The sequence below is a fragment of the Anoplolepis gracilipes genome, chromosome 14 (assembly GCF_047496725.1).
Source record: "Anoplolepis gracilipes chromosome 14, ASM4749672v1, whole genome shotgun sequence".
NCBI lineage: Eukaryota > Metazoa > Arthropoda > Insecta > Hymenoptera > Formicidae > Anoplolepis > Anoplolepis gracilipes.
The window spans coordinates 1,188,003-1,215,412 of NC_132983.1; the positions used below are offsets into that span (position 1 = coordinate 1,188,003).

The 27,410-nt window shown below is 36.0% G+C and overlaps 1 protein-coding gene across 1 annotated transcript; it reads left to right on the top strand.

The window, feature by feature from the left end:
- Positions 1-17,633: 17,633 nt before the first annotated feature.
- On the top strand, positions 17,634-26,689 carry LOC140673459 (uncharacterized). The gene is made up of 2 exons (XM_072906440.1): positions 17,634-17,822; positions 18,107-26,689. Exons 1-2 carry the CDS (start codon positions 17,634-17,636, stop codon positions 26,687-26,689), a joined length of 8,772 nt encoding a protein of 2,923 aa, XP_072762541.1.
- The last annotated feature ends 721 nt before the right edge of the window (positions 26,690-27,410 follow it).

The window sequence follows — 27,410 nt, forward strand, 5'->3', positions numbered from 1 at the left end:
TAAAATTAATTAAAATTAAATTTTTTATATTTACGTCGCTCATTTCAAAATACACTATGCAAAAAAATTACACACACTTTCTTCTATATTCTTTCTTCTATAAAAAAAAGTCCAATTTTCAAGTAGTTGCAACTTCCTTAAAATTAATCGGAATAAGACCAATAAAAAAGTGTTTCAAAGCTCGAAGTTTTTAGTTTTAGAATCTTTAAATGAATTTCAATTCTTTCTATTCGTTACAAAATTACATAGTAAGAAAGTGACGTCCGTCGATTGAACAAATATTTCAAAAATTTGTCTACGATGACCGAATTAAAAAAAAATTCTAGCACAGTTTCAATAATTGAGTGTTAAAGAGCAGGGTTTTAGCTTTAATTTCTTTTTTTAACGAATGTTCTATGATTTCTTTTCGCCGACGTATTCATTATTAAAGCAAAATTGAGCTATTGACTTTAAACGCTTATAACTAGTGAAAAAATGATTGATGTAATAAATGATTGGTATAATAAATGATTGATATAATAAATGATGATACAATAATCATTAAAAAAACAATTTAAAGAGAAGGGTTAGCATTTTAAAATGCTCCTATTGTTTTTTCAATTATTATTTATTTTTAAAGAGTAATTGTTACTTAAAAATCGTACTTTTATCTTTTTTTATTTAAATCAATGAAAGTTAATTAAAAAACGCTAAAATTTCATGAACTCTACAACATTTTCAAGTAAAAGCATTTCAGTTACTCGTACAAAAGACCGAAGTATTAAGTTTTTTTTCTGTACATTTCAAAAGTTGAAATTAATGAGATAATAGGACTTTTTTTTAATTCGGTATTCTTGCATAAATTTTTGAAAAGTTTGTTTAATCGACGTTGATCTCTTACAATGTAATTTTGTAACAAATAGAAAAAATTGAAATTTATTTAAAGATTCTAAAATTAAAAACTTTAAGGTTTAAAACGCTTTTTTATTGATCTTCCGATTATTTTTATGAAAGTTGCAACTACTTGAAAATTGGTCTTTTTTATATGGAAGAAAGTGGCCCTTTAATTATTTGCGTAGTTTATATATAACTAGAAAGAGCGAAAGATATATATGTGACTAATTTTTACTTTATATAAAAAATTTAGGTTTTTGAAGTTGCAAGATTTTGATATACATATTTTATGTTTTAATTATTATTAATATGAGTGGCGCCTGAAATGAATAAAAGAAAGTTAAGATATAAATGTCGAGAAGCGGGAGAGGAATTTCGAGGAACCGCCAAAGGTGGACGCCCAGCACTTTATTCGATAAACGCCCATTCACGGATTCTGAATGCATTAACCGTGCGACCTCCGTAACCGCGATAGCCGCAGAGAAAGAAGAAAACGATGATGATGATGATGATGATGATGACGCGGCATAGTTACTCGATCGTTCCCTGTTATTAGAGTGGCAGCATTGTTTCGACGTTGCTCCGTGATCGACCGGTTACCGTTACATCATATTAGTCCATTCCCGAGGACTCCCGGATTTGAGGCTACTGGAAACTGCTTCCCTTATAAAGAGACCGGGTGGAGGCAATTAATTCCTAGCGTTCCTCACGACTGCTTTCGAGCAGAGTTTGTTATTTAATGGATAAATTTAATTTAATAAATTAATTTAATTTAATTTTCAATTATTGTCCGATTTTTGATCGATTAAAAAATTTAAATTACCCAGGTAGCAAAAAATAATCATTTTGTCGCGTAAATAACTACTTTACTAATTGGATAAATTTGGGAGAAATAAGATATTAGATTTATAGAAAAAATTTAGACCGAAACAAGTGAATTACAAAAATTACTACCTACACTTTTACGCGAATTTAAATTAGAATTAAAAATTATTTATTTACAGAATATCATATATAAAGATAATCTTTTACATTTTAGTATGAATTCTTCAGACTTTATTGGACGTATTCTCAATTATCGTCCGATTTTTGATCAATAAAAAATTCAAATTAAATTGAAAAGAAATGAGATATGCAAATTTAGATAGAAGCGTGAGTCACACAAAAAGCGTTGACTTTACACGGATTTAAATTAGAGAAAATTTATTTATAGAATATATAGAAATAATCTTGTACACTTTTAGATTCTTTAAACTTTCCAAGACGCGTTTTTAATTATTGTCCGATTTTTGGTCGACTAAAAAAAATTAAATTAAAACAAAATAAGATATCCAGATTTATGAAAAAAATTAGGCAGAAGTGTGAGTCGCACAAAAATCGCTGTTTTTATCTTGATTTAAATTTTAAAAAATTTATTTGCAGAATATATAATCACTTTGTATAGATTCTTTAAACTTTGTAAGACGCATTTTTAATTATTGTCCGATTTTTGATTGATTAAAAAAATTAAATTAATAAATTAATAAAAAAATAAATTTTTAAAAATTAATTTAAAAAATTAATAAATTAATAAATTTAAATTGAATAAATTCAAACGAAATAAGATATCCAGATTTATAAAAGAAATTTCGACCGAATTATTTCAATTACAGGATATTTATTTACAGAAGATAATCTCGTACATATAGTTTGCATAGATTCTTTAGATTTCCCTAGACCTTAGATAAACACGTTCTACGCGAAAATACGCGAACGATTTCTATCTACGATATAATTTACCTGGGAATGCAGTTGCCGGTAAACTGCTCGCAATCAAGCGGTCGTAAAAAGCAACGGAGATCGCCCCTTTTTTAGTTGACGATCTTAACCGGGAGTAATCGCGGTGTACGTTCTCTCGCTCCATCGAGATTAGACAAGCCGGATTAGCTTGCGGTAGCAGGTTGCCCTACTCGGTTAGTTAATAGTCCCCGGTAAACTATCGTCGAGCAATACGGGGGTGGCCCGTTCCCTCCTCTCTCCCTTCCTTCCTCCATTAGGAAGCCCCTTAACGAGGGTTACGTGGCCAGAACGTAATGCGGATACCCCGCGGCGATCCTGTCGTTACAATCCACCGTGTAATTCGCGCTGCGCATCTGCCAGTTTCGCAGGTCCCGATAGATTCGTTCGTTCCTCTTCCGTTGTTTTCTAAATATATATTCCTACGGGACTATTTGCGGACACTAAAGTGAGAGGGAAAGAAAGAAAGATAAATTTGCGTCTCCGACATATGGTTACTTCTGCTTGAAACAATACTTTCTCTCTGATATTATTCAGATAAATATATTCTTTTTAATCGGAGTTTATTTTAATTAAAGATATTCAAATCTAACAAAAATTACATAAGAAATTTTTATATTTACATGTTGATATGCAATTTTTTTGTTTAATAATTACATTATTTTAGTTATAAATTTATTTAAATAATAGCGTTAATAATAATTTTTTCAAAAATATAAAGTTTTTTACTATACAAAAATTTATATAATTCTTTCTCTTTTGAATTATTATTATATTTTAAAATTATTAAAATTATTTTATTCATAAAATTTAATTAAATATAATAATGTTAACTATAATTTTTCCAAAAATGTAAGGTTTCTTGCCATACAAAAATTTTGTATTTATAAATTTATATAATTCTCTCTCTCTCTCTCTCTCTCTCTCTCTCTCTCTCTCTCTCTCTCTCTCTCTCTCTTCAATTATTAATGTATTTTAAAATTATTAAAAATTAAATTATTTTATTCATAAAATTTAATTAAATTGTTAACAATTTTTTCCAAAATTTTAAAATTTCTTACTATACAAAAATTTTATATCTTGAAATTTTATATAATATCTCTTCCTTCTTTTAAAAGAAAAGGCACATAAATATAAAATATTTTTGTATGAAAAGAAAACGTAATTTATAAAAATATTAATTGAAAATTGCACGTGGTCACTTCCTTGCTTGAAACAATACTTCCTCACATCTTACTTAAACATTGGTATTACATAGTACATTTTTTAATTTATTTTGATCAGAGATATTCAAATTAAAAGAAATTACATAAAGGGTTCTTAGATTCAACTGTGCTTTTCTTTACTTGATAATCTCGTCGAAAGAGGAAAGGCACACGGATATAAAATAATTTTGTACGAAAAGAAAAAGTGTTTTTAGAATTTTTCATAAAAATGTTCAGATTTTCTATAAAAATTATAAAACTTTCTTAAAAGATTTTCTATGTGAAAATTGATACACTTGTTAGAAATGTTGAAAAAAGAAATCTGAAAATATTAATTTATGAGTATAAATTTGCACTATATTTATATTATATAATTATATATGATATAAATAGTATAAATTTTTATGTTTATAAATTAAAATTTTCAGATTCTTTCTTGAACGATTCTAAAAGTGTGTCAATTTTCAAATAAAAAATCTTCTGAGAAAATCTGAAAATTTTTATGAAAAATTCTAAGAATATTTTTCACCAGGAGAATAAACTATCTTACATCTCTCTCGTGACCTCTCTCGCGCTATCTTTTAATTTATCACACTCTTGCCTCACTTTCGCGATGGCAGAGAAAAAAAGATAGAAGAAAAAATTTCCACGATAATCTCGAGTTATCGGAAAAAACCAATAGTTCCAAGTTGTTAAAAATAAAAGTACCTTAAATCTGAAAAAAGAAATTTCGACGAGAGTACAGACTACAGACGCGCTTCGCGCTACACCTTGTCCCCATTTGGGAGATCAGACGGATCTACCGGAAGGGGCAGTAGTGGAGGAAGGAAGAGTTTAGATGGAGAGAAGTGGCAAGAGGAGGGTCGGTCTTGTACGTCGTCCCCTGCGCGTCTATGCAGATACGCCGCACTGATACGCTTCAGCTCCCGGTCTCTAGCCCCCGCAGATAGAACCGATATTATTCAGCTAGCCTCCTCACTAATTCCATTCATTCATCGGAGGGAACGGTAGGGAAGCCGAGGCTTCGGGCTCTCTACGTAATGTCGTGGACGCTCGTCGCCGTCCTTAGAACCTCTGTAAACGAAACGTGCGTCTTCCTCCAAAGTTGCATATATATATATATATATGTATAACAAATTCCACAAACAAACGTGCAATATTTTTATAAAATATAATTGCAATATAATGTAATAATTATATATTATATAAATGGTGTAAATTTATACTCAAATTATATTATATTATTATATTATATATATATATATATATATATAATTATATTTATTAGAATTTATGAATATAAATTTATAAAATTTCTTATATTTTTTCAGATCAGTATATCTAAAAATATATCTATTATAAAATATATGTATGTATATCTCATTCTATCTTTTTTTGATGTCTAATGAAAAATAAAGATAAAATGACGCTTGCATTAATTTTTATCGTTAAATAAAATGCATTTAAAGGCAGGACTGATAAATCGTAGATTTTTTAGGAATATTACATTAAAATTTGTCATGTAAATATTATAAGTAATACAGAGATATTTCATTTTTTTATTGTAAATGAATTTTGTAATAATCTCATATGTACAAATATATTTTGAAATTTCTTATTCTATAAAAAAATATTAGAAAACTTTAATAAATATAATATTTTTTCCAGAATTCTTTATAAATTAAAATCATAAAAAATTCCTCAAATTTTCTAGAAAATTACGAGATATTTTTTCACCAGAGTATACATTCTGAAAAATTCTTGACAAGCAACAAAAAGCAAAACAATGCTAAAATTCCAGCTTTCTTCTTTTTCTTTTCTTTATCACATTCTAACTTTATTCTCATTCGTCGAGATTGTCGCTCGCTGACACCTGAGGAATCTAATTCCTTGGAACTTGTTGATATATATATATATATATATATATATATATATATATATGTATCCCGAGATTGTACGACGCATCAGATTATTCCTCCCGTAATCGTAACAATATTTAAATCTCGTGCTCGGTGGATATTAGAAATGCAGATACGCGCGACGAAATCCGAAATATCACCAGCTCGCCGGCAGTAATCTCGCGGACAAGGGAGCAATCAGAGAAGACATCCTGTTATCCCCCGGGGGACACCCATACTTAACTCTGGAACCTTTCTCGAACCGGATCCGTCGTCAATTCTACGATCCCCGAAACGCTCTTCTCTTATTTGACTACCGTGGGCCACACCCTTTTCTCTTGCGTCAAGGAAAATTCTCCAAGGGATTGTGTCGGTAATTTATTACATTTTTCAAATCCATACTCGAATTATTAGATCCTTTCATAGAAAAACTAACACGTTGAATAATCAAATATCTATTTACTTGTTGCTTCTCTCGAAAAGCATCCAGCTACATCCAAAATTCTTCAATTTTTACATTTATAAAAATTGCACATCTCTTGTAAAATTGAAAAAATGAGAAACGTATTTATTTATTTAGCGAATAGTAAAAGTCAATACAATTAATATTTAAGATTAATGTGAAGAATTTATCAACGCAAATTACAAGTCAATCATATGATTAATGAAAAATAGTATGAAATCAGACGCGGGTGTAAAAAATTGTATTGTTAAAAGTTAAAAGAGTCAAAAAACGATACAAGAATTTACGATACAAGTATCGTTTCGATAACATCGACGATCTTCGATTCTAATTATCTCGGATGCCGATACGATTTCCGTCGTGTCTCTTCGTGTCCTTATGAATGGGCCTCGTCGGAGCTGTGCGATTGCGATCCCTATTAAAAAATTCCGTTCCCAAAAATCGGACAGGTCATGCGTGTTCGCATCCACCGAGGCTCGGACCTCGGTGTGACGAGGGTACGGTCGCGACGGTGCCGCTCGTTTGTCACTGACACCGACGTTCCACGGCGACATCGGTGAACATCCCTATGATTCTAACGAATGACTTAACTAACTCAACGCGACTCGCCGATAGGTCGATCGTCTCAAAAATCCATACTTACCATAATTGGATTTATAGACGAAAAGAAAGAAACAAGCATTATTTAGAAAAATATGTTGAGAAATTGCCAAATGTCATTTATAGAAAATTTCCTGAAATTAATATGGGATACAAATTTTTATCGTATTCAAATATTATTCAAAAGAAGATTTCTTGAAAATCTTAAATATCTAGAAAATTTTCCCTTATTGTACATTATAAATATATACATTCTGAAATACATTAAAAATATTATTTTTCTGTCTCTCTAAAACTCTCTCTCTTTATCGATTTTTGAAATAAAAATTATTATTTACATTTGTATAAAATAAAAAAGATTAAAATATAATAATATAAACTGTTCTACAAAAAGAAATATATATTCTATTTTTATTAATTATATTTTCTGTCTTAGGGAAAATTTTTTTAGTGACATTGCAAGTTTACTTGAAATATTTACTGTTAATTTTGACACGGTTAATATCTATTTTTATTAATTTTCTAACATTAGAATAAAAATATAAAGATAATACAGATAAAAATCATATAAAAGGATGTGTTTCGAGAAAATTAAAAATTAAGAAAAATATTATCAAAAAAGGTGGTTTCATTTCAAATTAACACATTCAAATACATAAGAATATTCAATATTATTGCATAGTATTTTTTGAGAGTTTGACATACGTTGTCAAAATTGCAAATTACTTAAATATTATTGGACGGTTGATCAGAAATTGGTTTAAACAATTTAGTATCTTTTTCTTGTCTTACAACAAGTTCCTAAACTCAAGCTTATATTCGATCATTACTTTTTATATCTTTCTTTTAAAAATCAAATTTCTCTTCACTGAAGAATCAATTTTCATAAAGAATTCACAAAGATAATAGAATATAATTTGACCGCGAGTATGAAATGTTCTGATCGCGAATAAAAAAAAAGGTTACAAATTTTTACTCCACAAATAAGAGCTTTATATTTCTTTGGCCGCAAAAAACTAACGTTTCTTTCTCTCTCTCTCTTTTTCTATCTTTACAAACAGATATAGATGTTAGAATAAAGTATAGAAATGATTGTGCGTGAGTCGAAACAAAATTTCAGCCAGGTGGCGAGATTGATATCCCGTTGCTCGTTGGTCCTAGAACCCCCAGGACGTCATAGGACCTCCTACAGTCATCTATCGCGCTACCAACGCGAGTCCCCCAGGATATGGGTCTATATCTCGGTAACGATAATGTATTAGTTACATCCTGGAACCGTTTGTGGCAGAGCGTCACGAAGATTATTCGTTTTCGTTTGTAAAGACATTTGAGCCGTTTCCTTTTCGGTTTAATCATATCTTGGAATTTGCTGGAACTTTGTCAGACGTCTTGAAAACTTTCTATAATCGAGTGGTCTGGAACGGGCAAAACACACGCTGAGTCTTTTATGACTCGTGATTGTTCCATCTTTTTTTTTTTTTTTTTTTTTGATTGCTTTCCAACAGATTCTTAATAAATATTTTAATATGAGAATGATAAATGATTCTTTTGATTAGCATTTTAGAAATTTAGATATTTGTATAAGTAGAAATAAAAATTCTTTTATGATTTTCATCTCTATTATCTTCATATTTTTATCTCTATCATCTAACGAAAATTTAAAAAAATAAATATTATCAGCTGTATCAAAATTAGTAAGTAAACTTGCAATGTCACTATAAAAAATTTTCCCTACGACAGGAAATATAATTGTTAAAAATAAAAATATCGTGTAAATTTAAATAACATTATTTGTAGACTTTTGCATAAATAATATATTTCTTTTTTAAAACAGTTTATTATTTTAATCAATTTTTTATTTTATATTGAAACGTAGATAATAACTTTTCGAAAAATTGATAAATGTTTTAAAGAAATAGAAAAAATAATATATGTATTTAATGTATTCTGAATGTATGTACTTATTATATACATAAGGAAAAACTTTTTTAAAATATTCAAGATTTTCAAGACTCTTCAAACTTCCAAGATTTTATCAAAACTTATCTTTCGCAAATAATATTTGAATATAATTCGAATTTCTATATTTTATATGATTGAACTGTTTGAAAACTTCCAAAAAGAGAAGGTTTAAATATCGATCAATATTTGAGCAATATTTTTTGTCATGACATTCTCAAGACACACATTTCTCTCAAGCAATTATCAAAGTTACTACACTTTTATATTATTTTGTCAACCTTTTCTTTTATAAATATATTCATAATTATCCACATTTTACTTGTCCAACTGCACAGAAAAAAAAGGCTATTTTTGTTTTGAGAAATACCTTTATTATTGATATATAAATCTTAAAACGAGATTATGTAACGTTGAGCGAACTCAAATTGCTTATTCGAAGACATTTAATATAATTTCACCAAGAAAAATATATTCTTATTATTTTAAAAATGATTTTCATAAATAGAGAAAAAAATGTTGCATAAACAAATAGTATATATATTTAAACCAAAAAATTACTATAATAAAATTAAAATAATATTATATTTTTAAGATGAGACTATTATAATATTAAAATAAAATTATGTCATATTATTGAACTTTGAAAATTATCAAATCTTTCTAAGAAGCTTATGTATCGTTGCTATACATATAAAACTATAATCATATTAACTGAAATATAAATATTAATATAAATCTAAATATTATATAAATATATAAATTTTAATTTGATACGAATTTTTCTTTCTGTGTACACATTCCAATGTTTGCGGGCGTTGTAATTGGAATAACCCAGAGATATATATATATGTATATATTCGAGAATTCGGTGATCGGGATCGCGGCGGGACACAAGCTGCGCTCGTACGTAATTTATCACGCGCGAACGTCTCGAATGTGACTACGATCGAGCGACCACAATGGACGGGAGTCTCCCTCCGGAGGAGACGCACAAACGATTGTGACACTCGACGGTACCAACAAGCGCAAACAAATTTCTCGAGGGCCCGTGGGGGCCTCGAAAGGCCGGTCGCGTTTTATGTACCCTCCGACACAGCATTATGCGAAGACGTACGGAAACGTTCTCGTGAAAACCGCACGTCGTCGCGAGTCCTCCTCTTCTCGACGAGACGCTCAAAGCGCACAATACTCGCCAAATTACGGCTGTTCCAGTCAAAATACGTTTTCTACGAGCTCTTCTTCTCTTCTCTCTCTCTCTCTCACACACACACACACACACACACACACTTGTACGCGCACACTCTGTCACCCTCTCGGCTTCCATCTCGTTTTTGCCCGGGGCCCGTTCTACGTTTTGGTAATCGCAATCGACCATCTACGGCCACCGTGTGCATCGGGTGACCGCAAACTGCAGCTGTATTTTCGGTTATCGCCGATCGCCGATCTGCGGATTTTCGGTTTTTACGAGATGAAGAGAGAGAGAGCACTGGACGCCTGGCTTTTCTCGTACCCGCTATCACTTCGCTTTTTACCACTAACTACAACTTTATTCTGTGCCCTTTTGTACCTCTCCCTGGGGCTCGTGTTTTCGTCTGGCAAACGCGTGTCACGTTTCCGGAACGCGTGCTTTACGCCTGCATCCTGAGACAGATAGTTCGCCTCTTTCGTGCAAACAAATTGCTTGCACAATTTTAATTAATATAAAAACTTGAAAATTTATTATCGATATCATTTATATACAATTTGATCTTTTGCTCTTTGTTTCTTTTTTCTTTTTTCTCTGCTTTCAAAATATAGTTATATTCAAGTCATTTTAGACCTTACTCCGTATTGGTGAGTCATTTTTGTCCGTGCTATTTCAAACAGTATCAATTCCTCGAAAACGAATGGTCGTAGAAAATGATATATTTATATTAACAAATTATTGTTTAAATTTATTATTTTAGTCTTTATTTAGAATTTTAGAGGATTAAAGATAGTTTAATAAGAAGACTTTAAATCTATTTTAAGAAGGTTAAGATTTATTTTAAGAAGATTAGGTTTAATTTTATAAAAAAATGTAAATGTATCTAAAGCAGACAGAGTCTAAAAAACCTCTTTCAGTTTGTCCGAGAGGAAAGGACGCAGAAGCTGGCTCCTGCGCGTTTCTTCCTCGCTCAACGGATGCGTGAGTTTTCTTGTCTCCGGGTTCCTTTTTTTTCTCCGTTACGCGGGGAAAATCTGCCGTTAAAGATTCCCCGTGAATGACGATAATAAAGTGAGGAGAATCGTATGAGAGCGCGAGGTCGTAGAAAATAATATTTTTTTATAAATGAATTGTTTTTTTAAATTTATTATTTAATCTTTATTTAGAATTTTAGAAAATTTAAGAAACTTTAATAATAAGAAGTTGGGTTAAATCTATTTTAAGAAGAGTAGATTTAATAAGTTATTAACTATAAATCTTTTCAGATTTTTAAAAATACTCATCCATAAATAACGGAGTAAGGGTTAATACAGACAATAAAAAAATTTGAAAGTAATTAATAATATAAATAAATTGTTTTTTTAAATTTATTATTTTAGTCTTTATTTAGAATTTTAGAAAATTTAAGAAACTTTAATAATAAGAAGTTGGGTTAAATCTATTTTAAGAAGAGTAGATTTAATAAGTTATTAAATATAAATATTTTCAGATTGTTTTAAACACTCTTATCCATAGATAACGGAGTAAGGGTTACTACAGAGAATAAAAAAAATTGAAAGTAATCAAAGCAGACAGGGTCTAAAAGACCTCTTTCAGTTTGTCCGAGAGGAAAGGACGCAGAAGCTGGCTCCTGCGCGTTTCTTCCTCGTTCAACGGATGCGTGAGCTTCCTTGTCTCCGGGTCCTGCATCCTTTTTTTTTTCCTCCGCTACGCGGGAAAAATCTGCCGTTAAAAATTCCCCGCGAACGACGATATAGAGGAGGAGAAACGTATGAGGGCGCGAGGGCGAGCGTTAAGCAGCTGTCGCCCATTCGGCGCCATTGTCACGGCGATGTTTGAGTGTTCCCGAACAGTGGAGAGAACGGGCCCCCGGTATTGTGTTCGGACTTCTGAGATCCTCGCGATTACCGGGCTAGCGCGCGATACCATCTCATCTGCATTAGGGGCGTCCGCCTCTCTCGTTCTTTCTGCGCTTGTACATAAATATATATATATATATATATATATATATATATATATATATATATACGCGTGTCTGCCCCTGCGTGTGCGGAGAAATGTATTCCTTCCCTCCCCCCCCCCCCACCCCTTCAACCTTGTCAACCTCCGTGAGGGAGGGAGCGCGCGAGAAGAAGAGGAGGTCTTCCGGTCAAACAGATCGTCCAAATTTACATGTCGAGATTGCGGCGAACGGCCCACACGGTATATAAAGCTCCGTGGCTTATTGAGATATCTTTATTAAGTGACGTCGTACCACGTGGAAAATTTGCCGACGAGACTCGTCGCGCAAAATGGGGTGCGTGTCGTCGCCCGGTCCGATGTTGATGGGATCTCGCTGCTTGTCGGCGAGATTGAGTTCTCTCTCGTCTCATCGTGTTTGCGATCTTTGTCGAACGTGTCGTAAGATTGACTTTGGAGAAGGAAAGATGGATTTGAGAGGAAAAAAAGCCTCCTCGATCTCTCTCCGCGTACTCTGGGGAATGGATTATGACGTTATTAAAGTAACACGAAAGATGCTCCAGAAAGCCATGTTTGTAAAGTATATCTTTAAAAATGAAAATACCGTCTGTGTATATATTCTTAAATATATGCACGATGTCTAAAGAATTTTCATACACCCTTGAATCTCGTACTTTTAATCTCAATTCTCAATCTGTAACATTTACTTTGTTATTTTAATCACATTCAGATTACTCTCTTTTGAAACTATTTAATCTATAACTTTTGCCCAAAATGTTTATGGAATTATTTAGTCTATAGTTTTGACGGAAACTCGTCTTTTGAAATTTAAATGAGAACCAGTTTATTTGAATCATAAAAAGTAGGAATTCAATTGTTATATAAATTTCTATAGAATTTTTTTAAATCACAAAAATATAAAAAAATAGAAGCAAAGTGTCAATTTTAGTCTTGACAACAATTACATAATTATACACGTCTAACGACTTGATTCGATTTACAAATAAATATATTCAATGAGACAGTGAGAGAGAGGGAGGGAGAAACGGAGAGAAATCGACACAATGAGAACGCGATGCAGTTTGTGAAAATAATGTCTCCTTTTTGTTGCACGGCAGTTTATAAATTTACGCGTAGGTAGAGGCACCGTTTCGAGAGATGCGAGTGTGATAAGCTATCGGCATTATGCAGCCGCTTATAAAAACTCGATTGTCGTCGAGCGACCGAACACTGGATTAATCTCGCGATCGGTTCCCTTTTTTTTCAACCCGGTATATATCGAAATATTTTCTCTACGAGAAATAATGCTGATTTATACGGCCCGTGTTAATTCCAGATCACATTGATTGCGAGATTGTAGTATAAAAAATATATATATATATATATATTTTGGGAAACATTTGATAGTTTGGCAAAAAAATTAAAATATAAAAATTTTTTAAAATAATACGCTAAAAGCTAATAAATCATGGATTTCTCAAATAATGAAAATATTTCAAATATTTTTAAATATACCGATCTGAAAAAGTACAAGAAATGTGTATTTATTCATAAATTTTCAGATTTCTTTTCTGAACATTTCTGAAAAGTATTCCAATTTATATAGAAAATTTGAAAATTTTAATAAGAAATTCTAAGAATATTTTTTACTAGGAGTTGTAACAAACAAACGTCAAATTTTTTTCAAAAATATTGATTCAACAATGAGACTTGTCCTTTCTTTCTTTTTCTATAATATCTCATAAAATTTCGTTTTTACTATTAAAATTTTTGCTCCTTATTATATTATTTATTATATAAACTACGCAAGAAAATTAAAGGGCCACTTTCTTCTATATAAAAAAGGGTAATTGTAACTTGCTTAAAAATAATCGGAATAAGATCAATAAAAAAGTGTTTCAAAGCTTGAAGTTTCTAGTTGTAGAATCTTTAAATGAATTTCAATTCTTCCTATTTGTTACAAAATTAGATTGTAGGAAAGTGATGTCTGTCGAGTGAACAAATTTTTCAAAAGTTTGTCCAAGAATACCGAATTTAAAAAATCCTAGTACGATTAGCATTAATTGGGTGTTAAAAAGCAGAGTTTTATCTTTAATTTCTTTTTCACAAATTTTCTATGATTTTTTTTGCCATTTTTTTGATATTCATTATTAAAGCAAAATTGAGCTATTGACTTTGAACGCTTATAACTAATGAAGAAATGATCGTACAATAATCATTAAAAAAGAAATTTAAAGAGAAAAGGTAGCACTTTAAAATGCTCCTATTGTTTTTTCAATCATTATTTATTCTTAAAGTGTAATTGTTATTTAAAAATCAAGTAAAAATTACACTTTTATCTTTTTTTATTTAAATCAATGAAAGTTAACGAAACAACGCTAAAATTTTCATAAACTTTACAACATTACAAGTAAAAAGCATTCCAATTACTCGTACAAAAGGCCAAAGCGTTAAGTTTTTTTCTATACAGTTCAAAAACTTAAATTAATAATTATTGTATGATCATTTTTTTCACTAGTTGTAAAAACTCGGCCAAAGTCAATAGCTTGATTTTGCTTTAATAATGAATATCTTGGCGAAAAAATCATAGAACATTTGTTAAAAAAAGAAATAAAAGTTAAAACTCTGCTCTTTAACACTCAATTAATGAAATCGTGCTAGGATTTTTTTTAATTCGATATTCTCTAATAAACTTTAAAAAATTTGTTCAATCGACGGAGGTCGCTTTCTTACAATGTAATTTTGTAACGAATAGAAAGAATTGAAATTCACTGAAAGATTCTAAAACTAAAAACTTCAAGGTTTGAAAGGCTTTTTCATTGATCTTATTCCGATTATTTTTTAAGGAAATTGCACCTACTTAAAAATTGGCATTTCTTTTATATAAAAAAAAGTGGTCTTTTAATTTTTTGCCTAGTGCATAACCGCATAAAGCAAAAGATTTCGATCAAGAATGTATGACAATTATTCAATCTGGTTGATCATTAAACAATGTTTCAATAATATATTATTATTTGCAATTTCAGGAAATCCGACGAACCTCCTTCAACCACCCCTGTGTGACCGTAGACCTACAACGACGACGATCGCGAAAGGGGAGAGTTAAGTGCGACGATTAATTACGACGTACCAAACACGCAATAATTCATCGACGTCCTGTCAGCGATCCTTTCCGCCTCGGTCGACGTCAATTGCCCGTCAAGGAGCCGGAGCCGACTTTGCATCTGGTTTTCTCTCCCCGAGGGAGAGCGCTTTTTCGGATTTCTTAGGACACGGCCTCTCGTTATACACGCATCAGCAAGCATGCGTGAGCAGAAGAAACTAACGTTCTTGGAACGCACGATGCAACGCTTTTATTATCGTCGAGGCTTGTTTGGCAAATGTATGCGAATGCCACCATGAAGTCGAAAGAAACATTGAACAAAGCTCCCCTTTACACATATATTTAGCGATAATTAAATATCTGTTTTTTTTATGACGTATATTGTAATTTATTTGTGATGCAACAAAATTGAAAGAAATTAGTTGGCAATATATTTATATAAAAATGGTAATAATACAAATGAAATATTAATAAGAAACTTGTTAGTAGAAAAACGCAATAATAATTTTCCACCAGTAATACTTGTTCGCAAGAGAAGCAATTAGAAATGAAATTATAAAGCGACAAGTTTTTTTTAATATGTCAATACAATATAGTGGCAGTGCGTTAATTGCGTTAATGGGTTTCTCAGAAATATTCTAATACTATAACTAAAACACATTAAATTCAACATAAAATTCTTTATATAAATATTCTAACGATAAGTCATAAATAAATTTTATAAAAATGTCTAAATTGTGTAAATATATATAAATGTAAAATATTTTAATATTTCTTACTCTATAATTTTCTAAAAAAAAATTAATAAAAAAATTTAAATAAATCTGATATTTTTCATAAATTTAAATTATGAAAACCGTCTTAACATTTTCTAGTAAATTATGAGATTTTTTTACTACGATGAAAGAATGGAATCAAATGTTTTCATTTTTTTTCTTTTCAGCATCTTTACATACAAATCGATTAGATACGTCATTTATGCGTCATCATATCAATGGACGGAAATAATGTTTTTCTTTTCTTAAATTCATCTCATCTTGTAACTCTCGCAGTGATAATAAATAAAGTATTACCATAAAAAAAAAACAAATTTTAAAAAATATGACATTTCTGTAAGAATTACAAGTAAACTTATCATCAAATAATTTTTTATATCATGAAGCACATTTTATTACCTACACCCGTTAATATGACAAATCCAGAGGCATAACCGATGATTAAAAATTGCTAGTCGCGATTTTCCACGCGCGAGAAAGGTTGTCGCAACGAATGAAGTTTTATAGAAATTTAGTTCGCCGGCTGTTTCGATACGTCTCGCTGCATTATCGTTTCTCGCCTGCATACACATGCATGCAGGTGCATCGATTCTCCCGACGGTGTAGCGGCGATTCACACGCGTGTGACGGATAAACAAAGAAGGAGGAGAAAGAGAAGGAGAGGAGACTTCAAAATTAATTAGCGATTCGCTACCGATTTAATCGTTCATCAACGGTCGATCCGATCCGATCTGTTTTACGGTAGAGACGCAAACAATTTATTCGTCGATCGACGTCTCCGACGAGCCTCTTACTAGTCACAAAATACACACTCCAGATTGAAATACCCGCAAAGACAAATCGCTTTAAGGAATAATAAATCCCTCGTATCCGTTATACGGTAAGTTTTTTTAATATATGTTGACTCGATGATTGAAAATGATAGCCAACAATAGATTAGATCGAATAATGGATTAAATAGTCAATTTGAAATCTTTAAAACAGTTTGAATTCATATATATCAGTCATTAAATATGTAAAATTTTTTCTTGAACATCTATAAAGAGATTATGATGTTCTATTGTGTTTAAATTTTTTAATCAATGATTGTGATCGCATTCGTACTTTATTTTTTTAATGAGAAGGCTTAACGTACTTGGGTGTATTTATTTACAAAGCGTACAAGTTTCGATTAATTAATTTGGCAATATTAATTTGAAAATAATATCTAAACAATATATATTTTTTATAGTGGATAATATAATATATTATACTTGTATCATACTTACGCAGATTTTATTTTAATTTGTTTCTTTATATCCGTTTTATACACAATTTAATATAATTTAATACATAACTTTTGTACTGTTAAATAGTAAATGTTTTAGAGAGTGGCTTGTATGAGACATATATTTTTATGAGATTGCGAATCGTATCAACTGCTCGATTGTGCACTAAATAATTAATCCGATGTTTGACGTACAAATAATACGCCTTAAACTCGGTGCGAATATTAATTTCTTATCTCGACTGTTTTTATTTCGTGCTACTGTGCGAGTACCAATGTAATTCGCGTTATGATAAAACGTATGCATAAAGATTCAAGATTTAAATAACATAATAATTGAAGATGTGTATTTAGATTTTTGTATTAGTACACAATTAATGGTAAAATTATAAGTAGCATAAAATTTTTCTTAAAGTATATAAAGAAAAAAATTAATTTTATCTTTTGACTGAATAAAAAAAATAAAATTTCAGAAAGAGAGAGAGAGAGAGAGAGAGAGAGAGAGAGAGAGAGAGAGCTTTAGAAAGAGATTGCAACTGGATTGTAACTTGACATTTCTCTATAGATGGCAAATGTCAGGCATGCACTTTTGGATTGCATTTTGAAAAGGGAAAAGGTTGCGTCGTTCGAACGTCGATATAATACTCCAAATCTCCGAATCCCGTTTCGAATAAACTGGATCGCGATACTGACCGTAACAGCGTCGATATTACTCTGTCAATTCGCGGAATCTGTTGCTGAACGACAAGCATCGGTGAGCGTAAAGATATTTGCAACAAATTTCTGAATTTTTTCTCTCTCCCACGTCATATATTTTCCTCGTTTTTTTTTTTTTTTCTAGCCAACACAAATATTAGCTGAAAAACAGGTACAATTAATTTTATAATGTCAAGTTCTTTGTAAATTGGACTATTAATAATAATTCACAATAATTTCACAAATATTTAATTTATATAAAATAATTTTTCAATACGAGATTTTGATAAGATAAGTAATAAATTTGTTCTTCTATGCACCCGTTTTATTGCTCGATTATAGAATTCACGTGGAGGAAAATATTACGATCGACGTTGCTTGGACCAACGTAGTAGCCTGCGAAGGTCGATGACACCAGCCAGTCATACGTCATCAAACGTCAAGGATCCAGCTGTCACGTCGCGGGACATTGTATCGCGTCTGGAAGCCGCCGTAATTTTGCGAGACAACCTGGTAACGATGTTAGGTCGCGTGCTTCTGCTCTGTCTTGACGACGATGCGAGGATACCTTTCGAGCTCGTCCACGACGTCGTGCGAAGTCGCCGGGTCGCCGTCTACGATCTGCTGCCTATCCTGCCGGCGCTGAGGAACAAGCTACCGAAGCAGCAGCTGTACAGGCTTCTGCAAATGCTGGAGAAGGTCGACAACCAATTCGTCTCCGAATATGCATCGCTCTGTATAAACATTTTCCATGACATCAGTGCCATCGTGGAACAAGCGCCGCTCACCGACGCCTTGCTAAATGTGGACCCGGAAACGATAAATTCGATCTCTCGCGATAAGCACAGACGTCTATCTCTGACGGAGGACGTTGACTCTCTGCTACGAGCGGCTCGCAACGACATTAGAACGCTGAATCTGCGCGCGGTGTCCGCGATACTGACGAATTATCCGGTGTTCGATCTAAGGGATCCAGAGGTCCACGACGCTATCAGTTTTGTCGCTCAGCGAATGAAAGAGCGTTCGCGAGAGCAGGATCCTCTGTTCAGGAACATAGAACCGAATCTGGAGAACGCCACGGATTTTCTAAGGACTGTCCTCGAACGCCTGGAGGAGGACGAGTTGTTGTCCAAAGCGGCCCAGGAAGCGATCTCGCTGCTGCTTCAGAACCTTGGCGGTAAACCTTATCCGCTCGCTTCCAGCGGGAAGAACGATCCGAAGATGCTCTTGACACTTATGAATAGTTACTACCCGACTAGCGTTACCGCCGTGGCAAAATATCTTGCAGATCATCTCGATGACTCGCATCTTCGGGAACTCGATATTGGCTTTTACGAAACGGGCGATCAAGCTCTTCTGCAAACGCTATTGCGTCTTCGTAGAAAATCGAATTTACAACATTTAAGTAAACCTCTGTCTTTGTTGACGACTTTCGTCTCGCAAAAACTAGCATACGATGGCAATTATGCCTACACGGCGCCGATTAGTCAATATGAGGTGAACGATTATCTGGATTCTTTCGACACGCTGTGTTTGCAGCAGAACGCGAGCGACGCGATGAGAACATTACGTTCCCATCTGTCTGAGGATCTGCCGTGGACTTATGCCTTCAGAGATAAACGGGCGAGTGATGATCCTAGAGAATTAATGTTACTCTCGCTGACTCATTTGAGGAGCATTCCGATCAGCAAAGCCCAAGCGATTGCCATCGACAACTTCGTCTACAAGAGTCGCGCTAGTGGCTTGACTGGTAGACGGAGCCCGCTCTATGATTCTGGCATCATTTTTCAGAGGGACGACTCGACAGACGTGGAGGTCGACTTGTTTTCTCTGCTAATGCGCATACCGAATGCCTTCAGGAGCGAGAAATTCACTCCCTTGCTGAATTTCCTGTCTAAACCAAACATCCTCGACATTCTCGGCTACGACTTCAACAAGTTTGAACACGAGACTCCCAGAAATTTACTGTTAGCTATGCTGAAGAGGGCGTTAACACTTGCTTTCGTCAAATCCGACAAATCTCTAACCAACGCCCTCCAGATCGCTCACAACTACCTCGAGCAGCCGCTATTGATCAACTTATACACTTCGGAAGATCTACAGCTCCTTCTAAGTTATCTGCCTGGTATTGAAAACGATGCGCGATATCTGCCGCTTAAAATACTCTTCAAGAAGAAGAAGTTGTTCACATATTTGTCGTCAAACTTTAACCTAGCTGAGGTGCACACACCGATAGAAAGACTCTCGTTGATATTACAGACGCTAAGCTTAAAGATTACGCAGCCAAGTTTCTCCGAAGCGCTGAGCTTTGCCCTCGACAACTTCGATGGACCGCCGTTGAAGGTCAGAACTTTCGATCGAGTCGACTTTGTCTACCTGATTCAACAATTGTTGTCCCGCAGTAGCACGCTGCAGGACGAACTCTTGAAGTCGTCCGTATACAAGAACGTGGGTGACTGGAATATCTCCATCAGCGGTACACCAGAAAACGTTCTTGCCAGGGTTCTCAGCTATCCTGTTACGTACATCGCATCGGATGGGCATTTGACTAAGTTTGTAAATCAGGCGTTGAGCATTTTGGAAGAGGAAGATCTGACTGACATCGAGATTCTGAAGAAGGGGACATTAGAGGCAATGCTGGAGTACTTGCCTGACAATACGTACGTCAAGCCAGTGATTCTACTACTGAAGAAAGCGAATCTGATGACACTCGTGCCGAAATTAAATCTCACGATGCTGGAAGACGCCAACCCAAGCGATGCACTGATTATGTTGCTCAAAAGCTTGACTGAATCCCCTGTAATACGCGAGGAGAAACTTTTAATGAGACGCGTTCGAGCGGTGTTAAGTTCCTTGGACAGCAACGATCATCCTCGTCGGACACTCATTTACACTTATCTGATTCAATCGTTGCAGGAACCGAGCAACGTTGCTTACAAACCGCTTTTGCGAGAAGTAAGAAAGTTGCGGAATGTAACGGTTTCGTCTGACAAACGACAAGCTTGGCTGCAAAATTATCTCAAGAAAATTGTCGCCAAAAATGAAACAAAAGAGCTAATGGAAGCCGCGTTGATGGCACTAAAGGAAATTGAATATGACGAAAATCTGAATGCGAAGACGCGTGCCAGTCAAGCGCGGATCAGTGAAGCCCTGTCGTTCCTGCCTATCGACTCTTTCGCCAAACCATTACGGAAACTGCTGACGCCAGAGTGGACGTATAGTGTTCTGGCAGAAAAGCTTAAAGATTTAGATTTGCTGGAGAAAGAAGAACTGTTGCTAGCCATTTTACATCATGTAAAAAGTCGAACAGACATTGCCGATAATCTCGCTTTGATGAAAGTCATCTCCAACGTCGAGACAAAGTTGGATGGATGGAAAATAAAAGTCGAGTTGTTGAAGACCGCCGTCGCTACCGCCAAAGCGGCCATTTATGATCCTGTAAGAGATCTTCTGACTCCTACAGGACTCAACAAGATGAAGATCACCGTGCCTTTCGGTAAATCTGTCAAAATTTCACTGCTGGAACTATTATATAATCTGCTACAGCATCCCGTGATCAAACGAAACGACAAAGTCTTCGAACTGTTAAGCGTCGTTAGACAGGACGTATTAGCTTTTGGAGTGGACGTAGACTTGTTGACTGTACTCGATGACGTGAGAATCACTCATATTAGCGAACTCGCTCCTGTCAGACTGTTGCTGCATAAACGGGGCTTTAATGAGAAATTTGCCCACAGCGTATTTGCAATAGCGGATCCTGTGAAACGCTATCACACTTTGCTGGACATCCTTTGGAAGCAACGCCAGATAAATAACGACACGCGATTTCATGACGCGCTTTCGATACTGAAGAATATCAAACCTGTCGGCAGAGAATCCGCGCATACGTTGATCTCAGATCTCAATGACGTAGTGAAATCCATCCCGCGTCACTTGAGACAACAGTTTAAATCGATCGAACAACTGTTCGACGTCGACCTTCTATCTCGTTTCATTAATGACAATGAGATCGTCGAGTCGGAGGTACCGCTGACTGTTTTGTTATTCAAGATTGCGAGATTGCCAGAGATCCTCCGTAATCGTACCGCAGCGCGTGAATTGAAGAAACTGCAATCTGAAATCGAGCAGTTGGGCGATCGTCCAATCGTTACCGGTTATCAGCTCAGACCATTGTTATTAGAAATCGGACATGTTCAACAAATTAACGTAGACTATATCAATTCCATCTTAGATCCTGAAGTATTGAGTTATCTACACCCAGAAGAATTTTCTGACGAGATGTCCGATGATAATGCCGAAATACTCAGCACTATCGTTGATTATCTATTGTATGCAGAAACGATATATATCGATTACAACATGCGGAAGCATCTGCAATCTTTGAAGCGTGCTCTGGTATTGACAATGGGCCCCAGCGAGACGTCCTCGAAAGGACATCTGAGCAGAAGAGACTGGAAGAAGATGCTAGTCTTGATACCACACAAGGAAGACTTTGTACCCATTAAACTCTTCCTGCAATCCGAAGAAATCTACAAGTACATTCCCAAGAATACGAATTGGAAGCAATTTTCCACTCCGGTCAAGAAATTGCTTCATCTACTGTCGCTGATCATCGCTGAGATTAACAATATCGAGAACAAGAATATTTACACGTCGGCGAACAAATTGCTTGACAATCTCGAGAAACGTTTCAACTTTGTCACCGAGCAAGACGTTAAGAGCATGCATAATGCTTTGGCAAATCTGAAGCTTAAGTACGATCTAGCTCCGCTCAAGATATTCTTAAATCATGATAATCTGATCAAGTATCTGCCATCGGCTTTCAAATACACCAGTTATGGCACGTCAATCAATGGCCTCGCTGCTGTGCTGGACAACTTTTTACAGTCGCCCAGTTTGAGACAAAGAAAGATTCTTTACAAGACCATGACTATTGTGAGAGAATCCATGCGCAAGACAGCTAGCAAAGCGAGACGATCATCTCGAAAAACTTCTCACAAGCGGCCGTCTAGCAAGGATCTCGAATTTATCAGTTATATTTCCCCGCCAAAGATACGAGAGTTTCTTAAACCTGAAAACCTGCTGAATCTGTTGCCACAAATATTTACCTTGGACAATCGGCCGACGTTCAAGACGAAAGCGTTACATTTACTGCGGACACTGTTGCAACTGAATACGGACGTTCATTCAGAATTGGAAGAACTTACTCGCAAGGTAGAGGCATATCCTGACATCCCGAGCATCACGCGAGATGATTTGGTGCCGCTCCTGAATATACTTCCTGTCGAGGGAATACCTCACGTTGAGCTCATCAAGAAATACCTGAGACCTTCAACGTTAATCAAGTTGTTGCCTGGAAATTTCAATATAAAGGGAGCGCCTAAAGTGGCGTTGCACAATGTTCTGTCGTTGCTGAGTGTGACTCTTGGATCCGCGAAGAACCACAAATTAAAAATAGCACTCGACGCACTTACGAGCGAATTGGCAAAGACTAGCTCCAACGTAATACCGGAAGAGGCGTTAGTCAACAGAGATGACATAAGATCTATCATAGAAGAGATTCCGTTCAAGCAGTATAAGCAGATCGAGCCACTCAAGGCTAAGATGACGATCATGAACGTTGTGTCATCCTTGCCCATGAATTTCCAATTGACCAATTATAAGACGAAAAAACAGCGAGTGTTTGCGGTTTTGAACGAGTTATCTGAAAGCAACGAATTCAAATCCTGGAAACATTCCGTCAATTTTGCCAAAAGAATCGTTAGTAAGATGCCAAACATACCCGTGGTGAATGACACGGAAATCGAGAGGCTGATACTGCCATTGCCTTTGAACACCTTCTACGTGAGGCAGCTCGTAACAAACTGCAAGCTGACAACATTAATGCCATATCTGCCTATTCACTTCAATCTCGCCAGTTTAGAGTCACGAAAAACGAAAATTGCCAAAATTCTGCACTACTGCAAAGAGGCCAATCCCATGAACATGAGTACGAGACAGGCGTTGAGCAACGCCGAGGCGATATTGAAATCGTCGCCCGACTTTGACATCACATCGGAACACGTGGAGGTTTTGATAAGAACGATACCGTGTGTTCGTTTCACTTTGATAAAACCGCTGCTGCGATTTTTGTCGGTGACGAACATCGCGTCGCTTCTCCCTTGGGATCTCGACGTCTACCGTACATCACGCACTTTCAAGCTACGCATTTTCGATCTACTGGGTGCTCTGCGAAATGTCAAAGAATTACAAAGCAGCGAGATGTTCTCCGCTCTGGATTACTTGGAGATGAACACGAAATCGTTGCCGGAGCAGGTAAACGTCCCTGAAGATCGTATAACAGTTCTCATCAACACCACGAAGATCATGGGTTCCGAGCCGTGCGTAAGCTATCGAAATTTTGTATCAAAGACCGAAAATCTGATACAAATACTGCCGCCGAATTATCGCTTTCAGACTAATCCGGAGACCGTTTACAATGAATGGGCGTTCATTATTTATATGTCGTCGTTGTTTCTGCACAACATAAAGATGGACAATACTATGAAGAACGCCTTCAAAGCCTGTGTAGATAATATGCACAAGTTTGATAAGGAACAGCTTTTCAATCACATAATTACCGAATTAAATAGTATGCCGTTCGAGCAGTTTACACCGCTAAGATTATACACATTAAGTCACGTGAACGCTCTGACCGCGCCCATCAAAGATGTTTATCGCGGTTTCCTTCAGGGAACAATATACACCTTGATCCGCGTGACGATGAGAGAATTTATCCATAGACCAGAGTTGATCGGGAGCAAATCGGTAATTAACGACATGGAAGTGTTTCTGCACGATTACATGTTGTTGAAGCTTAAAAAAAATCAGACGTATCACGAGAAGCCGACACTATATGACATCGACCTGGCCATTGGAGAAATTCCCAACGATCGCAAGTACGACGATCTCAAAGTGTTTTTACGATGTCAGGAGATACAAACGCCGGTCATGGAGAGGAACTTGTTGCCGGACGACACGCCGAAACAGTTGCTCATGGAGTTGATAAAAGTGGCCGAGAAGAGCGACATAGACGAAAAGGTACGAAAAAGTATCGTGACCCTCAAACCGGAGGTCGCACGTGGCATTCGTGAGGAGGAGGTGGACTATGTGTTGAAACAGTTACGCGACTACAGGTACCACGCGAGGAAATTGCAAGCTATCAGAAGATATCTTTTGCGAGTTGGACTTCAGTCTGTCCTAATGAACAATACAGAAAGCGATTTTCGTACGGCGTATCCCACCTATAATCAAAGACTGAATATGTTGAACGAACGTTTACTGAATGGTGTATCCAGTCAACTAAATGACAGCGAGTTTCAAACTGAGCTGAAGTACCTGAACCGTATTCTGCACAACGAAGTTAGAATCGACATGATGCCGCGAACGATGGACGATATCAATATGCAGTCACTGTTCCTCGCGTTGCCAAAGACGAAGGATGAAAGAATCATTCGCGGCGTCATCAAGTTCTTTTCCGTTCCCGATCTGCTGCGTCGACTGAATCTACCCAGAGATCCATTCGAGTACGTGACCAAGGGTCGACTTTTGCAGGCCATCATGGACCTGGGCCAGGAGCTAGAGAGCGTGCAACAGGATCCCGTACAGCAGGAGGCCCTCGAGTACTTTAGGGACAAGATAATCATCAATGGACCCGGCGCGCAGTCGATCGAGCTTAAGAAAAACGCGCGCGGCTCCAACGTAGACGTGGACACGTACGGCGTGATGCGCGCCATCAATTACACAAAGGTGAACGAGAGCAACGCGGTGGACGTGGCGACGTTCCTCGACCGCAAGTACGATAGGCTCGTGTACGCCATGAGTTTCAATCACATGGCGTACGCGACGAGGGGCGCGTACCTGAAGGCGCTGTTCGAGCATCTCGTCAACATTTCCCAAGTGCCGGACGACGCGAAGAAGCTGATGAAGATGTTGATACCGGCAGTGAGACTGGACGGTCCGGGAGAGGAAAGCATCGATCTCAACGTCGACGTCGTTCATGAGGAAGCGACGTTCCAGGCGAGGATGTTCGCAGACGCAGGTCCACCAGTCGCTCGTTTCGGCAGGAACATGGTCTCGCACGATTTCCAGGAAAACAAAGACTCGTTAAAGGCCGCCGTCGATTATATGCTCGAGACCATCTCGTCGTCCGAGGAGGAAAATCTCGACAAAGTCACCGGTCAGGATAACACTTACATAGACAAGACTCGCATCGTCATTGGTGCTCCACAGCATCAGCATGATATCGCCCGACAAAGGAAAAATTTCAAGTCATCTCGATTTGAAGAGAACTCGTTTCGGACAAAGAGATCATCGAACGAGCACAGGACAAAGATCGCGAAAACGAAGAAGGATAGTCAGTCCACAGCTTCGTTGGTTGACAATATTGTTTTCGAGATCCCTATCAAACATAATAAGGCGATGAAAAAAGGCGGAACTGAATCGAAGATTGACTCGAGTCGAGAATCAAATAATCTTGGCTACTTTAACAGCGAAGACGCCGACAGCTCGATTAAATCGCGGAAGAAGACAGTTGAATCTCTTCTGTCGCGAAATTCGTTATCCGAGAAACTGCCAAAGAAGTCACAAAATCGAAAACATGACAAGTCGGTGTCCTCAAGAATTCTCCTGCAACCGGACAGTACTGACGTCGACGATGATCTCAACGGAAGTTCGCCGATTGCCAGGATGCTCCGCGACATGTTGTTAAGAGACGAAGAGAAGCTGTCTCTTCTGAAGGAGCTGATGGCGGAGCAGACGAATACCGGTGAGAGTAAGAAAACCGTGAAGAAAGATCTTAGTAGACATACGAAGAGAGAGAGGAAAGAGGAAGGGAAAAAGAAATCATCAACTAAATCTTATGAGATACCGTTTATTGATTATTGAAGAATCGTCGGTTGTCATCATATTTATTAGATACTCTAATCTTGTAAATAATCAAGCGTCACCTTTGATATTACAAGGCAGCTTTCTCGAAGTAGATTACGCTTTGTTAGTATTTATAATAAAGTTACTTTAATATTTTTAAAACAACAACAAACCTAATCGAGTGAGGTTTGCATAACTCTTGCTTCTAAAACTCAATGTCGAAAGAGAGGGACAGGAACATACACAGCTACGGTCGGCGACGCGTACACATAGGGGCAAGAGTGACGAGAGCAGAAGAGAAACAGAAAGAAAGAGAGAGAGAGAGGGAGAGAGAGAGAGAGAGAGAGAGAGAGAGAGAGAGAGAGGGAGAGAGAGAATGAGAAAGACATGGACCGTTTATGTACTCGACACGATACAGAGGTGGAAGGAGGTACACGTGACACAGACGTCACATTAGATTTGAAGACTAGACGTGTACACCGGTACAAACGTATCTCACAGAGATCTCGCGTACCACCTCCCCTCCCTCTTTCCCCTCCCCCGCGTTTCCCTTCATCCTTTCGCCCCCGGGCCGAGCACTTCGCTTTTCGGCGGCCGCGGCTGCGGCTTCAGATACCGCGGAAGATAATCTCTCTCCAGAGCAAAAGGGAAAGAGAGAGAGAGAGAGAGAGAGAGAGATATCTTTGCCAAACAGCGTGAACGGCTAAAACCCTTGCCCGGATAATATAGATAACATTCA

What these genes read in the sequence shown, in the direction of transcription:
- LOC140673459 (XM_072906440.1), top strand. Translation starts at nt 17,634, where the DNA reads ATGGCAAATGTCAGGCATGCACTTTTGGATTGCATTTTGAAAAGGGAA. An exon ending in TTGCTGAACGACAAGCATCG is followed by an intron (nt 17,823 to 18,106) that starts GTGAGCGTAAAG and finishes GCTCGATTATAG; the next exon opens with AATTCACGTGGAGGAAAATA.